The 17,972-nt window shown below is 46.7% G+C and overlaps 1 protein-coding gene across 1 annotated transcript in view; it reads left to right on the top strand.

The window, feature by feature from the left end:
* Positions 1–17,684, top strand: part of LOC138287482 (aldo-keto reductase family 1 member B1-like) — a 111,432-nt gene extending 93,748 nt beyond the window's left edge. The window contains exons 9-10 of the mRNA XM_069227929.1: positions 3,661–3,743; positions 17,461–17,684. Of these exons, the coding sequence (XP_069084030.1) occupies positions 3,661–3,743; positions 17,461–17,503 (126 nt within the window). The 3' untranslated portion in view covers positions 17,504–17,684. The remainder of the gene's footprint in view (positions 1–3,660; positions 3,744–17,460) is intronic.
* The last annotated feature ends 288 nt before the right edge of the window (positions 17,685–17,972 follow it).

Below are 17,972 nucleotides of genomic sequence, written 5' to 3'. Positions count from 1 at the left end.
AAGGCTACCTGTCTGCCATTTCGGCCTTCCTGAGGATGCCAGAGCAACCCTCCTTGTTCAACTCTCCCATTGTTAGGAGGTTTCTTAAGGGACTCATTCACCTGTTCCTTCCGACCCCATTCATAATGCCCCTGTGTGATTTGAACCTGGTACTTACATATCTTATGTGTGCTCCTTTTGAGCCACTACAAAATTGTTCCTTGCAGCTCCTCACACTGAAAAGCGCTTTCCTTATTGCCATCACCTCTGCTCACAGAGTGAGTGAGCGAGCTTCAAGCTCTTTCTTCAAAACCACCATTTCTGTGGGTCCATCCTGACAAAGTGGTGCTTTGTACCAGGGCCTCCTTCCTCCCTAAAGTGGTCACGCGCTTTCATGTAGGCCAATCCATCACCTTGCCTACTTTTTATGCACCTCCACATCCTTCCCATGAAGAGGAGAAGCTCCACTGTCTAGGTCCAAAAAGAGCGCTGGCGTTCTACCTCAATCCTACCATTGAACTCTGTTGGTTATGTGGGTGTGAGAAAAGGACGGGCGGTGCAGAAGCAGACCATCTTGCGAGGGGTTGTCCTCTGCATCAAGATGTGCTACGCTTTGGCAACTAAGCAACCCCCGGAGGGTTTGTGTGCTCATTCCACCAGAGCAACTGTTGCAACTACAGCGTTGGTACGTGGAGTTCCAGTCCTGGACATCTGCCAGACAGCAACGTGGGCACTCCTGCACACGTTCACAAAGCATTACTGCGTAGACAGTCAGGTCCGCAGAGACAGCTACTTTGGCCATTCCGTCCGGCAGGACTTTTTAGTATGATCTTGGTTCACAGCCCACCACCGAGGATGGTATTGCTTAGGTATCTATTCTGAGGTAAGGAATCTGCAACTAGCAGTCAGATGATCAAGTTACTTACCTTCGGTAACAAATTATCTGGTAGAGACATTCTAGTTGCATTCTCCTTACCGATCCGCCTATCCTCCCCGCACTGCAAACTGATTTCTAGGGTTGAAGATTCCCTTCTCAGGGCCCTGCAGTTCTGGCCATCATTCTCAGTGTTCTTCATGGCTTGCGGTACTGGCGAGGAAAGTCCTGAAAAGAAACTGACATCAGCATGCTGGGGTGGTGCCTATATACGACCGCAACATCATCACTGCGGCCATGAAGCCAACGACGTACGTGGAGTCGTCCGACGGCACCTTATGGCGCTCAAGGGTACTGCTTGAAGAAAAATCTCCAGATCCAGTCTGACGCCTAGGGGAAATTCGAAGGTAAGGAATCTGCAACTAGAATACGTCTCTGCCAGATAATTCGTTACCCAAGGTAAGTAACTTGTTCGTCAACATGTCTTCCCCAAGTCCTGTCATGCATATTCAGCAGAACTGACCAATTCAGTGTTGATGAGTGATTCTTCCAGACCAGGCATTAAGGGACCTGTGGACCCATTTCCATGGTTAAACACCATGGAATGGATCCACAGGTGCTTTCCTCAAATCCCAGGAACACCCCCACCCACACCAGAGGGACGCCGGAGGATAGGGGACCCCATCCCAGGTAAGTAGGGTAAGTATTGGTAAGTCATTAAAAAAAAAAAAAAAAGTGCCATTGGGGGCCCAACTTGGGGCCCCCTTCATGGCACAGGGTGCAGTGGCTATGCCCAGGGGACACTGGTCCCCTGTGTTGGTCATTGGGGTGGTGGGCATGACTCCTGTCTTTTCTAAGACAGGAGTCATGTGGTATGGATGGTTTTGCACCAAAAAATGACGCTAGGCTGGTTAGAGTCACCTTTTCTTGAGTCTAACCAGCCTAATGTCATTTTTTGGTGCAAAACCCCCTTCTCCCATACCGCCAGCCCCACCCGGCTAATGTAATTTTTTTTGCGCTAGCCCACCCTTTGCACCGGCTTGCGCCATTCCATAAATATGGCGCCCGGCTGGTGCTCCGGAATGGCGCAAGCTGGTGCTAAACATTTTGGTGCAAAACTGCGTTAGTGCAGTTATGCACCAAAAAGTATAAATATTCCCCTAAATGTTTCCTCCAGAAATTAGACGATTTTCAGTTACTACAAAAAATGACTAGGCTCTGAGTTTAAGGAGATACTGGAACCTATGAGATTCCTAGAATGTTGTACTCCTTATGCTGAATGCATTTTAGACCTCTTTTGCATTCTTTTTTTTCTTGATTCTTAGGTACAGCTTTTACTACCTTTTGCAGATTTATCGGCGAGTACAAAGTAACGTCAATACATTAAATGTTCTTCATACATTTTTAGGAAATAATCCATGGGTGTGTTTTTTTTAATTGCTTTGTTGGTGCTGCTATTTTAATAACAAATTACTGCATAATGTGCAGCTTTCGTGGCAAAGGATTTTGTGTGACATTTTTTCTCCGTCATACAACCTTAATTGGTATTTTTTAGTATTAGAAAAACATTTTTTTTGTAACGGAAAGTTTTTGTTGTAATTCAGATGCCTATCGATAGGCATCATATTCATGAGATTTATTTGTAACTCAAGCTGTACTTACAAAAAGAATTGAACATATCGTACTAAAGCCATATTTAAGCCTTCCATGGAAAAGGACACAACATGGCGAATGGTGTCATAGAAACGGCGTTCTCATTGAATAGGAATTTGCCACTGTTTCTGTATGGCTGCAGCCATCTCCAGTGTCCCAGATTGTAGTGTTAGTTAATTGGTTTCAACGTACATTGTTCTCCATTTGCCTTCATAATCTACTTCAGTGTGTGAATCTGTAAAGGATCCAATGCAAAGACAGATGTTACTATAGATTCATAGGTGAGTCTCCCTCCTTCCACGCGGCTGTACTTTGGTTCCACACTTGCTCTGTGAAAGTCTGAAGATGAGCACATTGGGAGGTGGAGTGAAAGACTATCCGCTTCAGTGCTGTTTACAGACACACAGTGAGGTGCTTCTGCTATGCACAAGTGCGCTGTAATTGCATTTTCTAAGTGCTGATCTATTAAATACAAATAGAATTCCCATCCTAGCAACGGGTAATAATGGAAAGCGTGAGAACCTAGCAAAGATAGTAACACCGGGCAACTCTAGTCACAGGTAAGTAACTTTCATGCAAGGGGTCAACATTTGAGTATTTGGAAAAGTAAGAACTGTCTGTATGTCATAGACTGGGGCAATTTGAGCAAACGATGGGTAAATTGATGGTAAGAGGGAGAGGATTGGGGACATGCCCACATATTCCGCTCGTGCACAGAAACCTCTTCCCTTGGCTCTATTCCACTCTCCTTTTTTCTAAATATTTTTTCAAAGCTTGTATGCTCTTAATGTGGAAGAGTGACTTGTCCGGTTGTCCCTTCCTATTCATGAACCAGTAGAACAGATCTTCCTTTATGCTGATTGTGACTTTGCGGCAGGTGACCACTATTTTCATTCCACCACAAGGTATAGTGAAGTATCTTTCTGAGATATACAATATGAATTGCCAGACCTGCTGGATGCCCAGTAATAAAATATCTCACAATACAGACAACATTCAAACATGACACAAACTCAGTCTGTGGAGACTGTAGTGATGTAGCGCCTTAACAACACATTGCCTTGATCCTTCTGTGATTGGCAGATAAAACCTTCATTGATCATTTGATCTTTGTCGCTGATTGGAGCCAACTGATTTTTTTCTCTCACTCCCAGATATTTGATTTTGAACTTACACAAGAAGAGATGGACACTATGCTGAGCTTCAACAAGGGATGGCGAGTGTGTGCCATGAGCATGTGAGTATCCTTGTTTAATGTTTACTGGCCAAAGTTGGAGTTGATGTGTTTCCAGTTATAATAATGTTTTATTTGTATAGCACTTGTCACAAATGTGTAGCTTTTCACAACTAGGGGTACTTGTGAGATGGACAACAGGGTGATGAGCTCTCGGTGATTCAGTCCTGTGACTTGCATGGTGCACACAGTTCATAAGCGTGTGGTCCACATCCTGACTCTTTTGCCCTATGAATGTTCATCAGTGTAATAAGGAACGGACACATTAGTTAAGCATGATTTCATGGCCTGGATGTAAATTGCAGGAGTGCGACCGTATGACACCATTAACCCCTCTTGACTGCTTTTAGCTGCTCTTGTAATTTCAATAGGTGTCAAGGGACAATTTGTTTTTAATAATGAAGTGTACATAAATAGCGACCCCAGGACTTAGCACAGGTTATGGGCAAAGGTTGTGACCAGTGTCTTCTGTATGTAAACAAAGATTATGCTCAGAAGGTGGGACGGCAAGGCGCAGGGTGTGGCCACAGGCCAGAATCTTTGCCCGCTGAGCATGTCTGCAACAGGTCTGTTGCATAGGAGGTGGGTTCACATCACTACCAAAGGCCATGGTGGCAGGAGCCAAAGTATATAATTGGGAAAAAATGAATAACTTAACTGAAAATAGCATTCTTTAAGGGATGCTCTGGTTGAACACAGAGATCACAGACTTAACATTCTGTTAAAAATAAAAACCCTTAAACTTCAGAGACATCAGGTCCACTGATAGGACAGTTATGGTCTGCTACACAGTCAAGAACCATTCTTGCTGTGCTGCTTACTACTGCACACATTATTGACAAATGACATTGATGATGATGTGATGTCACCAGTGATGACATGTCTAAAGTGACACGTCGGGGGCGTGGCCTGGGACCGATGGAGCTGCACGCATAGTGCGACGCTCCCGGGCCCCAAACCAGGCTCGAAGCATCAATCCTGCCATAATAACGACCGGAGGTCCTGAAAATTGAAGAGAAGTGATCGGAGAGCATGCGGCACGAGTGGGAACCGCGGCGCCCCTACTTTGAAGTAGATTTGCCCAAAAAATCGCCCGACAACTCCACAGCTGCCGTGATCCAAAATGGCGGCCACGGCGGAGCAGTTAGCCCGTCGCGGCCGCGGCCCTTGGCTGGGGGAGTGCAGCGGACCCGTGGAGGTGAGGACCCCCACGCCATCCATCGAGGAGCACCAGGGGTACAAGCACCTTTGCCCCTAGCGGCAAGAGTAAAGATACGAAGCGGAGCACCAGCGGACCTTGGGGAGCGTGGAGGGGAGCGAATGAGGTGCGGAGTCCCTGGGAGATCGGATCGGAGAGAGGCGGCTTCGACGGACCGGGTCACCGGCTACCGCAAGGCCAGAGAGAGTGCGAAGGCCGCCTGCTGAAACGGGAGCTGATACTGGCACATTGAGGGGAGTTGGAGATCGTGTCCTCATGCGCCCCAGAAATCCATGATATCTTGCATAACGGATGCTCAGTTGGAGGGAGAGATCGGAGACATCAGTGCGGCACTCCCTCCTGCTGCCGGAACATTAAGCTGATGCCGTCGGCCGATGCCCAACCGGAGGTGAGATTTTAGCAATGCCTTTCTACACTCTCGGGCTGCCCTAACCGGCGGCCAGCACGTGCACTGTGGGAGAACCCCCTTGTGGACAAGCTGCCTAAAACAGAGAACATCTCACAGTGCTTTCCATATGAGAATACCGGGACTGGGGACAGGAGACACCCAGGTTGGACGATATTGACGAACGGTACCACCTTTTGCAAATTTGAACGGCCATCGCCTACCTGAGGCCTATTACAATGGTAAAACCCAAAAAACACGACAAGCCATCAGCGGGGGATTCCTCGCCCACTGGGAATCCGCCCCCGACACCCACCAGGGAATCACAAGCTGGACACGAGCAACAAGAAACAACTCTGGACACTGTGCTGCTGGCCATTAAAGATTCCCGCGAAGCACTTGAACGCAAGATTGATAACCTTACCACAGACCTTTCCCTATTACGAGATGATCACGGTAAACTAAAGGAAATGGTGGGTTCGCACGAGAGTACACTGACGGGGGTTTTAGCGGCACACAAAACCTCATCCTCAGAAGTTAAAGACCTGGCCGCCCGGCTGAAAACATTGGAAGCAAGGGCAGAAGATGCCGAGAAGCGAGCCTGACGGAATAACATCAGACTGGTAGGGGCTCCGGAGGGAGCAGAGTCCGTCGCAGCTAATATAGAAACGTTCTTGGAACAGTGGCTTAGAGACACGATGGCCCCAGAGGGCTTCTCACTGTTTTTCGCAGTGGAAAGAGCCGACAGAGTCCCTGGAGGACCCCCTCCACTGGGAGTTAGGCCACGCCCGATAATCGCCAGATTACTCCACCACAAGGATAGGGACTATGTACTGTCACAATCACGCCAGCAAGGAGAGATACAATTGGACAGTCAAAAAGTCATGATATTCCCTGATTTTACAAGAGAGATGCAATCACAGAGGGCATCCTACATTGCAGTAAAACATACCATGCGCAAGCATGGTATAAAGTATGCCATGCTCTTTCCGGCTAAACTCCGTGTGGAATACGATAATAAGACCCATTTTTTTCTCACCCCTCAATTGGCGACGGATTGGCTTGAATCACTGAACATCCACTGCAGACCAGCCCGCGATCGACCATCTCGAAACCCCGGGAAGAAACGTAGTAGATCTCGGAAGAAGACCACAGAGGCGGCCCCATCGAAACATCAGTCACTTCAGGAGATGCGTGATGCGGTGGAAACAGCAGCAGCGCTGAGCGGAGGAGACTTCCACACACGTCGGACCCCGGATGCTACATCGGATGTCGACTCAAGCTGCGAACACTCCTCAGCATCCTCCAGAGACACTCTTATTGGCTTGCCACCAATCACCCCAAGAACGGCAGACGAGCTTATATGACCTCACTGAAGGAACAAGCTAGCAAGTGAGCTGGCGCCTGTGGGAGAACCTCACTTTGCTTGGGGGCCCTGCTGGGTCCCACCCGTGAATATTTGACGATATGACCCTGGATAACACTCCCTAACCGGCACATTCCATGTGGTTGGGCCTGGGGAATGGTCCGGAGAGCTACCTCTTGCTCTCTGGCGCACCTCCTTCCAATAGGTTGATAATTAAGATTATAATAGTTGTAATGGTTTGGACGGGGAGAGTTGTAGGTACCGGTCCTGGGGAGAGGGAGTTGCAAAGGGGTTTTGATTTTGTTTTTGTTGTTTTAAGGGTACATCATGCACATCCACTTCACGGCACAGACAGTTCACACCTTAGGTTACTGATCTCGATAGGTACATCCATTAGTAGTAACAGAGCGTCGTTGGCAGACCGCCTTTACGTTCCTCCTTAAATTATGGCCACAGAATACAAGATAATCACATGGAATGTTAGGGGCCTAAATAACATGTCCAAAAGGTACAAAGTTCACAATTTCCTTAAACGAACGGGAGTGCACATAGCTATCTTGCAAGAAACCCATTTGCTAGAGCAGGAGGTTAAAGCCCTGAAAAAGCGCTGGAGGGGACAAATCTTCGCCACTGTCCACTCAGCGTTTGCGAGGGGAGTGTTGATATGGATCCGACCAGGTGTTCCACTGCAGGTTCCCCATACCTTGATTGACACGGAGGGGAGATATGTAGTGATTTCTGGTAGATTGGACGGGAGGGAGGTAACCATTGCGGGACTATACGCCCCAAATCACGACCAGGGGAGATTTCTAGATCAACTATCGCTGATCATAAGCACGCTCCTCACCAGCACCACACTAATAGGAGGGGACTTTAATTGTGTAACAGATGCCACAATGGATAGATCGCACCCACCGTTGTTGCAATCTGCAATCCATAAAACAGCACTGCACTTTCGGCAGAGGCAGAGACACTGGCAACTGACGGATTGTTGGCACAAACTTAATCCCCTCAACAGAGAATATTCTTTTTACTCAGCAGTCCACGACCTGCACGTACGACTGGACACCTTTTTGGCATCTCCGGAGATGCAATCTGTGGTGGCGAAGGCCGAGTAGCTTCGCCGCACCATCTCAGATTATAATCCCTTACTAATTTCTTTGACCTGGTGCGGCGAGAGACCTTTGATTCCCACTTGGCGCCTAAGAGCAGAGTCACTTGAGGACGAGGCTTTTAAGGCTCTACTGAGTACGCAGGTCACTGAATTCTTTAGGAACAATGCTGAAACTGCCTCATCCAGATCCATCGAATGGGAATCCTTTAAAACAGTGGTCAGGGGATATTGTATTAGCACGACTGTAGGAGTACGCAAGGTGTTGGAGACTGAACTAGGTGATCTCGAGAATTCCCTTAGAGATCTCGAACGCAAACACCCGGCACAGCCCGACATCTCAGCACAACTAGAAGAGACAAGGGCTGGAATAGCGGAAGCTAACATTAGACTGTCTCGTTTCGATTACAAGCAATTTTTGCAGAGGCAACACGCGGAGGGTGACAGGGCGGGTGCCCTCCTGGCCTGGTTGGCTAAACCACCTCAGCATCAAACCATAGTGGTAGAGCTGGAGGCTACCCTGGGTACTAAAGTGTATGGGCAGAAAGAGATCAATGCTACCTTTCTTGAATACTACTCTGAGTTATATGCCCCCGCCGAAATACTTAGCGACACTCAATTACAAGAACTGGGAAACCTCAACCTCCCAACACTGGGAGGGGAGGATAGAATAGCCCTGGCAGCTCCCATATCACTTACAGAAATAAAGACTGCAATTCAAAGTATGGCCAGGGGCAAAGTCCCGGGAGCGGATGGTCTCCCCCTGGAGTTTTACCTTACGTACCAGGATGCATTGGCTCCCCAGCTCAGCATATTATATGCGGAGGCATGGAATAACAATAGCTTGCCTCCTTCCACTACGGAAGCTATAATGATTCCTCTTTTGAAACCCACCAAATCCCCCACGGACGTTCGATCATACCGCCCGCTATCAATGTTGAACTTAGATTATAAAATACTAAGCAGGGTGCTAGCTAATAGACTTCTACCGCACATGTCCTCGTTAATCCATCAGGACCAATCGGGATTTATCCCACAGCGTAGCACTGCCCAAAATATTAGACGATTGGTTTCACTCCTTCATGCCCTGCCTTCTGATGCATCTAGAGCAGTGATCATCTCGATTGATGTCGAGAAGGCTTTTGATAGCCTGCGATGGGACTACTTAGAACGAGTCATGCTGCAGCTGGGACTGGGGGAAGGTTTTGTCAAATGGACAAGGCTTCTTTATACAAATCCCACGGCGCGTGTGCGCACAGGCCGTACAATATCCCCTTCTTTTGTCATAGGTAGGGGCACCAGACAGGGTTGCCCGCTGTCACCTTTACTTTTTGCATTGGCGGTTGAACCTCTCGCCCAGTCAGCTAGATCCCAGAGGTTTTATAAAGGCATTACAATCAATGCCCGGACACATCATATTGCCCTATATGCGGACGACATGTTACTTTTTCTCCAGAACGTAGAGGCCGACCTGCCGGGAGCAATGACAATGTTAGACAACTTTGGTGCGGCCTCCGGATTAATTGGGGGAAGTCGTCCATTTTTCCGGCTACCAGGGGCATCAGAAAATCAACAGATAATCGGGGCCTCCTGTGGTCCCCGTCCACATTCAAATACCTAGGGGTTAATATCTATCATTCTGCTGAAGAACTACTGGAGGGGAACATACAGAGCACGATTAGGAATATTAAAAACAGCATGGTATTCTGACACTTCCATTGGCGGTCACTGGGAGAGTTGCGCTGATTAAGATGATAGTGCTGCCTAGAGTATTATACTACTTCGCAACCATTCCACTCATTATTCCGAGGGTAGTATTTAAAACAATCACGTCCTTGATTACAGGATTTATATGGGGAACCGGCAGACATAGGATTGCGTTGCGCACCCTCCAAAGATCAACAGCGGAGGGTGGTATAGCCGTTCCCGACTTCGAATTATATTATTGGGCGAGCCAACTCCAGTGGCTGGCGCGATTTCTCAGGGCATCCCCAGTGGGAGAGGCCCTGAGAGCCCCTCTCCACTGCTCTCGAGATAGAATTTTGGGCATATTACTAAACCCCAAGAAACAGAATAGACCGCTGCCGGTAGAATGGGAGGCATCACGTTACTGCTGGGAACAATACCTAAAGCGAACACACACCAGAGCTCCATACTCACCAGAAGCCCCCCTGACTTGCGTGAGATCTATTGCAGAAAATCATGTGATAGGGGGTATCACCCGATTCATGTCATTTCAGATCGACACCATAGGGGCCCTATATAATAATGGGAAACTATGTACTTATGCAGAACTGCAAGAAAGATTCCGGCTCCCACCAGGGCTGTTCCTAACCTATAACGCGATTGCCAGAACTCTTCGTAGACAGTGGGGTACAGGGCTGGAGGAACCCCCCAGACATCCTACCTGTGACCAAATATGCACTATAGGAGACCAAGGGAGGATGATATCAGGGATATATACTTCCTTGCTAGCCAGCACATGTCTCCCCTTAAATAAACTTAAGACCAAATGGCAGGGGGGAGCTGGGTGTTACAATAGACGATGCACAGTGGTCCAGAATAACCTCACACATATATACAGTTTCAAGAAATGCCAGGTTTAAATTAATAAATGTATATGTCTTTCATAGAGCCTACTTAACCCCCTATATGATATCAAAGATTTATGGTGTAGAGAATGCCAGCTGCCCTCGCTGTGCAGAACTGGCAGCGGAATTGTTGCACATGCTCTGGAGTTGCCCACTAATCGGGGATTACTGGACGGGGATATTTGAGGCGCTCTCCACCTGCACGGGTAGAACATTACCCCGAACAGCCATGGTGGTGGTCTTGGGAGATTTCCCACGCCCCAGCAAGCATAAAATCACAAACCGGTTCATAGACCTGGCCCTGATATTAGCAAGTAGAGAAATAACCTCACACTGGAAAGATCCGAAGGGTCCACAGATAAATCGTTGGAGAAATGCATTAATTAAATGGGCAGAAACCGAAGGGGCAGTACTACTGAGGGAAGCTCTCAAGGGCATAGGAACTAGTGACAATGCTCAGCATTGGAATACGATACTGGACAATTTTAGAGCACCCGACACTTCTAATTCTGACACACTGGCTAATTTATCAGAATCAGACCCTGCATAACTAACCAAGATACTCATACAGGAGATTGTACAAGAGGTCAAATTAGTTATCCATTTGTGAACTGATCAAATATATCTAATGCAATTGATAGAATGTGAAGAAGGGAAAAGGGAGGGGGTGGGGGGATCAAAATTAGGAAGTTATTTTGTTATGTATGCGTTGTCATGCAAATATAAAGCAATAAAAGAGATTTAAAAAAAAAAAAGTCTAAAGTGACACATGCAAGTGGAAGTTGTTTTTCCTGTGGGATCCCTGCCACATCATCTGGTTGCTAACAGAGGAAAAAAGTTGTTGATATTTATTTATTGTCTGTGAGGGTGTGTTTTATTTCTGAGTGGAAACCATGATGATATTACCGGATAGGAGGATACTTTTCCAAATGCCTTCCAGGATGTTAGAAGAAGTGCTCTGGAGTCCCAGCACATGGGCGGGACTATTGAGAGCTTATTATCAATGTCGATCCCCTGAGAGAGTAATACTGTGTTTCACCCAGAAAACAAATTATTGCAGGAAAATGAATTGCTAAATTCATCAGTGGAGCACTAATGATCCTGGGCAATGTACTAATTTTTTTCTTTCAAACCCAAACTTAAGGTGAGATAGTATTAATGTGCTTGTACCTTCAAACCTAAAAACAAAGTGTGTATGCTTAATGCATGGACTATGCTGCAAAAACAATGGAACCCATAAATAACCAGGGACCTTGGGTAAGGTAACTCTAAAGCAGTGATACTCATAGTATGACCCGGGAGCAGGATGCAGTCCTCCTGACATTTGCACACAGCCCCCAGGTCAACAGCAGCACTGTGCTGCTGTTTACTCGACTCAGCACTAGCTTTGGCAAAGAAGCAACATCCTGAGGGCTTGCGCGCTCACTCCACCAGAGCAACTGCTGCTACCACAGCGTTAGCATGCAGAGTTCCTGTCCTGTATATCTGCCAGACAGCAACGTGGTCATCCCTGCACACCTTTACAAAGCATTACTGCCTGGACAGTCAGGTCTGCAGAGACAGCTACTTTGGTTGTTCGGCCCTGCAGGACTTCCTAATATGATCTTGGTTCGCAGCCCACCATGAGGATGGTTTTGCTTGGGTATCTATTCTAAGTTAAGGAATCTGCAACTAGAAGTCTCTATCAGATGAATAAGTTACTTACCTTCAGTAACGATTTATCTGGTAGAGACATATTCTAGTTGCAGGTTCCTTACCGACCCACCCATCCTCCCTGCTTGCAAACTGATTTCTAGGGACAGGGATTCCCTTTTCAGGGCCTTAGGCCTGGCGCACCATTTTCAGTGTTCTTCATGGCTCCGTGGTTTGGTGTGGAAACTCGTGAAAAAGAAACTGACGTCACTGCACCGAGGCGGCGCCTATGTACAACCCTGACGTCATCACGGCGACCACGATGCCAACAACGGGCTGCAGAGTCAACCGACGCCACCTGACGGTCCGCAAGGGTACTGCTCGAAGAAAAATCTCCAGATCCAGTCTGACGCCTTGGGGAAATTCTGAGGTAAGGAATCTCCAACTAGAATATGTCTACCAGATAAATCGTTACCAAAGGTAAGTAACTTGTTCAATAATGTGGGAAACCAAAAGCATGAAAAGCAACCATTGTCAGACATGTTCATTGTGACATGACAGAAATACAGAATAAGTCACATACATATGTTGCCCATGCTCGTACACATTAACTTAGTTACAGCACTGTGAGTCAGAGAACTTTAGTTGACAATGTTTCGATCTCACAATTAGTACCAGGATCATCATCAGGACATGAGGTGTGCCTGAGAGACTGAGGAATGCTGCACAAGCAGCCAAGACCAAGCCAGAAGAAGAGGTCTGCTGCATCCACGTGGGACCAGAACTTGTTGCTCCGGTGCTTATACAAGGCCCCAGCCTGTCTGCCGCTGAGATCCACTCCGATTCGAGGGTGATTCTACGCCGGCACTCCACATGGGGGATAGGACGCACAAATGGCTTGGCCTCTATACTGACCTATTCTTCTGCGAGGTCCATTCCCATCCCTCACCTAATTCTATGTGGATTCTATCACAAGTTGGTTTACTTCTTCTCATAGATGAACTGTACTCGCAGCTCTTACCCACCGCCCCTCGGATGGCTCACCTACTTTTCAACTTCCTCGAGCCATACTGGCCTGGTCTTGGCTGCTTGTCTAGCATTCCTCGGTCTCTCAGGGACATCCGATGTCCTGATGATGATTCCGGTACTAATTGTAGGATCGAACGTTGTCGATTAAAATTCTCTGACTCACTGTGGTGTAACTAAGTTAATGTGTACGAGCATGGACAACATACGTATGTGACTTATTCTGTATTTCTGTCATGTCACAATGAACATGTCTGACAATGGTTGCTTTTCATGCTTTTGGTTTCCCACATTATTGAACAAGTTACTTACCTTTGGTAACGATTTATCTGGTAGACATATTCTAGTTGGAGATTCCTTGCAGGGATAACCTCACTGACGATTAGCATGCTATGAAAACACTGATAACATAACCTATTGATCAATGAGAAGAATGCTATTTGGGATCCCAAAACGTGTATTTTTGTTTCAAATTTCTAAAATTAATTTTTGGTGTGCGAGAAAGCAAAACCTGCTTCTTAGGAACCATACCTATTCAGCATTCATCTACAGCAACTGGCAGCAGGATGTAGCCGAAACCCATATCCTGAGCCCAGTGCGTACACCAGTGCAGGTACGGGTCATCCCAAAAGGTGCTGTCCAGTGTCCTGCTACTGCTGTGCAGAGCTTCAAGTTCTCTCTCGTTGATACTGTTCCCAATGATAGCGTATGCTCAACATGTATTAGGGTTTGGGAAAGTAGGATTAGGGTCCAAACTCTAACTTACACTGGAATTACCCAGTCTTGGTGAGTTCTTTAATCATAACTACTCCTTCAATTATTTGGTTATGGCCACAAATAAGACCATACGTGGTATTATTAGTGATATCAACGCTGATGTCACGTATACAATTTACCAGTAGCAGTATACATAACATTACTGATTTCCCATTCTATATGACACAGAGTTTAAAGCCGTAGTACTATTGATTGCTGGTAGGCATTCTCACTAGCATTTTATGTAGAGATCAAAGGGTACTGTACTTTCCATGTGTCAGTTGTGTAGGAAGAAGGCTGTGTCTTAAATAATTATCAGTGTATTCAGCATTATCACTGACTGGAATGGGATGAGGATTACTATTTAAAATCGGTTGACACTTGATCGGTGCTCAGTGGAGTTTAAGGGTTATTCATTGGCAGTATTTGAAGATATTGTGTCACTTTTAAGAGAATGACAGTACATCTAGGGACTACAACAGCACAGTTTGAGGAATTAAGCAACTTTTGGAGACAATAACCACATTTGATACTTGTAATGCCATTTAAATTAATTGTAATTATATTTATATAGCACTTATTACCCCAGACTAGTCGTTGAAGTGCATTTTGGTGAGTAGCACTCAAAGGATTAGTGGTGGATTAGAATAGAGAATATAAATTGTTAATTTGAGCAGTAGACATGTTAGTCTATTAGTGTGATTGAATATGGTAAAGAAGGGGTAGAGGAGGGAGAAGTCTAGATAGTGTTATTTGGGAGTTCATATTAGATGAGGTTTGGGATGAGTCAAAGGAGGGATAGAGGAGGGAAGAGTCTAGAAAGGGTTATTAGGTAGATCATAATAGTCAAATGAGGTTTGGGGTGAGTCAAGGAGGGATAGAGGAGGGAATATTCAAGAAAGAATCTTAATGGAGATCATAGTAGTAGAATGAGGTTTGGGATGAGTCTAAGAGTATAGGTAATGATGTAATACTCCTTTTGTTACCTATTAACATCTGCTGCAATGTCTGATATGCCCTTATTTAACAAAATTGCAGTGAGAACTAGTAGTGGGCAGTTACCCTACAATTTTTCTTAGCTGGAATAAACATCTGTTTATCCTCAACTTGTTGTTTTTCCAGTAGACACTCCAAGTGTGATGGGTATGCCCAGGCGAGGGTTCTGTGCTCACTGTGCCATTGGACTCCTGCTATACCCATGGCCACTGGAGTTATGCAGCAAGAGAGGGACAAATTATGCGGCAGGGCTGGCTAAATTATGCAGCAACAAAAGGCAAATTATGCGGCGCAATGTAGCACATTTTGGGAGAGTATTACTTCATTATTTTGTCATTTTACATTTGTTAACACTATCCGAGCATAGATTGCACCTCATAAGCACCAGTCTAGCTCCCAAATATAGCAATAGGCAACAGAAAGGTGGCCAGTCAGCCTTTGCAAAGGGCCTATCACTGTGCGGCAACACCTGTTGCTGCACTTTTAGTAACTTTTGAACAGTTCGGTTTTTAGCTGCCAGGTCTTACGTCTGAGTAGTTTGAAAATGGATCATAATGACATTTTTGGTGCTCTGTTTATTTTGTTCTTCATGTGTTATTTTGTGAGAAGTCTGGTCCAGTGTTTTGGGGGTGTGACATAATGGTCAAGTTGCTCATCATGAAGCTGGTGCCAGGCTGTTCATCCAGCTCGAAGCACAAAGCGGATGATTCACATCCCTTCCTGAAAGTGGGTGGGTGGATGCAGATTGGAAGTTTTCCTTTATCTCCCTGTGTTTTAACCTCTTACTGCCAGCTTTTCTAGATCCCTTGGGCCTCGCTATTCACCTATGGATTCCAGAATCCCCTATAGCCTTTCGCCGACCCACATGAACCAATGTCTGTCCACGCTTGGCTGGCCTCGCTGTCACTCATTAACCAATGTCTGTCCACGCTTGGCTGGCCTCGCTGTCACTCATTAACCAATGTCTGTTCAGGCTTGGCTGGCCTCGCCATCCTTCATTAACCAATGTCTGTCCACGCTCGGCTGGCCTTGCCGTCCATCATTAACGAATATCTGTCCACGCTTGGCTGGCCTTGCTGTCCCTCATTACCCAATGTCTGTCCAGGCTTGGCTGGCCTCGCTGTCCCTCATTAACCAATGTCTGTCCAGGCTTGGCTGGCCTCGCCGTCCTTCATTAACCAATCTCTGTCCACGCTTGGCTGGCCTCGCTGTCACTCATTAACCAATGTCTGTTCAGGCTTGGCTGGCCTCGCGTCCTTCATTAACCAATATCTGTCCACGCTTGGCTGGCCTTGCTGTCCCTCATTACCCAATGTCTGTCCAGGCTTGGCTGGCCTCGCTGTCCCTCATTAACCAATGTCTGTCCACGCTTGGCTGGCCTTGCTGTCCCTCATTACCCAATGTCTGTCCAGGCTTGGCTGGCCTCGCCGTCCCTCATTACCCAATGTCTGTCCAGGCTTGTCTGGCCTCGCTCACCCTCATTAACCAATGTCTGTCAAGGCTAGGCTGCCCTCGCTGTCCCTCATTAACCAATGTCTGTCCACGCTTGGCTGGCCTCGCTGTCCCTCATTAACCAATGTCTGTCCAGGCTTGTCTGGCCTCGCTGTCCCTCATTAACCAATGTCTGTCCATGCTTGGCTGGCCTCGCTCTCCCTCATTAACCAATGTCTGTCCACGCTTGGCTGGCCTCGCTCACCCTCATTAACCAATGTCTGTCAAGGCTAGGCTGCCCTCGCTGTCCCTCATTAACCAATGTCTGTCCACGCTTGGCTGGCCTCGCTGTCCCTCATTAACCAATGTCTGTCCACGTTTGGCTGGCCTCGCTCTCCCTCATTAACCAATGTCAGTCAAGGCTTGGCTGCCCTCGCTGTTCCTCATTAACCAATGTCTGTCCAGGCTTGGCTGCCCTCGCTGTCCCTCATTAACCAATGTCTGTCCAGGCTTGGCTGGCGTCGCCGTCCCTAATTAACCAATGTCTCTTCAGGCTTGGCTGGCGTCGCAGTCCCTCATTAACTAATGTCTGTCCACGTTTGGCTGCCCTCGCTGTCCCTCAGTAACCAATGTCTGTCCACGCTTGGCTGCCCTCTCACCACCATCTGTAGGCTTCAGAATCGTCAGCATGAAAGGATGCTGCTGCCATGTGCTCTTGTCAGTAAATGGAGGGTGCTTTACTGAGAGAGTGTCTGCAGCCTCAGGCATCCTTGATGAGTGCTTATTGGAGGAAGGAGGCTCGGATACTTGCTGCATGCTTACAGTGCCTGAGAGAAAGAAACCACCAGTGCAGGACTTCCGGACTTCATCCCACATTCCCTGACCCTCCTGATAAAGATGCTCCTTCAGTCTGCAGTCTGTCTTCTATGCCAGCTCCTAACATTGATTTTCCCCTTTCCTGCACATACCTAGAATTCGTTACCACCACCCTGCACTCATTTCCACAAACCATTTTGCATCACCACACAATTGCACCATTTGGCCACCTGCCAAAGTACTTGATTTTGTTTTTTTTTCGATAAACACCCGTATTTTACAACTGCCTGTGAACCTCACTGTTCAGACATTGTTGCTGAACTACTGCTCCTGGTATAACTTGGAATGCTGTGATTTATGTCACTTCATAGTTGTTCTGTTTTATTTACAGATGGAGAAATCACAAGGACTACCCTTTCACAGCAGAGTTTTAACAGTTGAAATAAAGAACTTGCCAGGATTCAGAGAAAGTTGATGTGCCAAAAAAGCGGAATGGAGAAACTGAACATTCTCTTCTCAGTGCTCTGCCAAGAGATTGATGAATCATAAAGACTAGCGCCTAGTGACATTTTCCTCGTGCCTCAGACCATGTGAATAATCAAACCTTTAAAAGTATTTCTTAAGAAGTGAATAATCATGGGATGGGAGGAACAAAGATGAAAATCAACACTCCTCACCTCTAAAGTACCTACGATATAAATTAAAGTTGGTAGTGTCCTGAATAATCATATGATGGGAGGACGAAGAGGTTAAACAAGCGCTCCTTGCATTTAAAGAGCACGTGATATAAATTAGAATTCGTAGTACCCTTGTAGAGTGTCAGATCAGAAGGGATTGATATGGTTGGATCTCACATGAATTGAACTGCAACCTTAGGGGCTTATTTGCAAGCCCTTTGCACCG

The sequence above is a fragment of the Pleurodeles waltl genome, chromosome 4_1 (assembly GCF_031143425.1).
Source record: "Pleurodeles waltl isolate 20211129_DDA chromosome 4_1, aPleWal1.hap1.20221129, whole genome shotgun sequence".
Lineage (NCBI taxonomy): Eukaryota > Metazoa > Chordata > Amphibia > Caudata > Salamandridae > Pleurodeles > Pleurodeles waltl.
The sequence above is the reverse complement of the archived record's forward strand: the minus strand, read 5'-3'. Positions and strand labels throughout refer to the sequence as shown.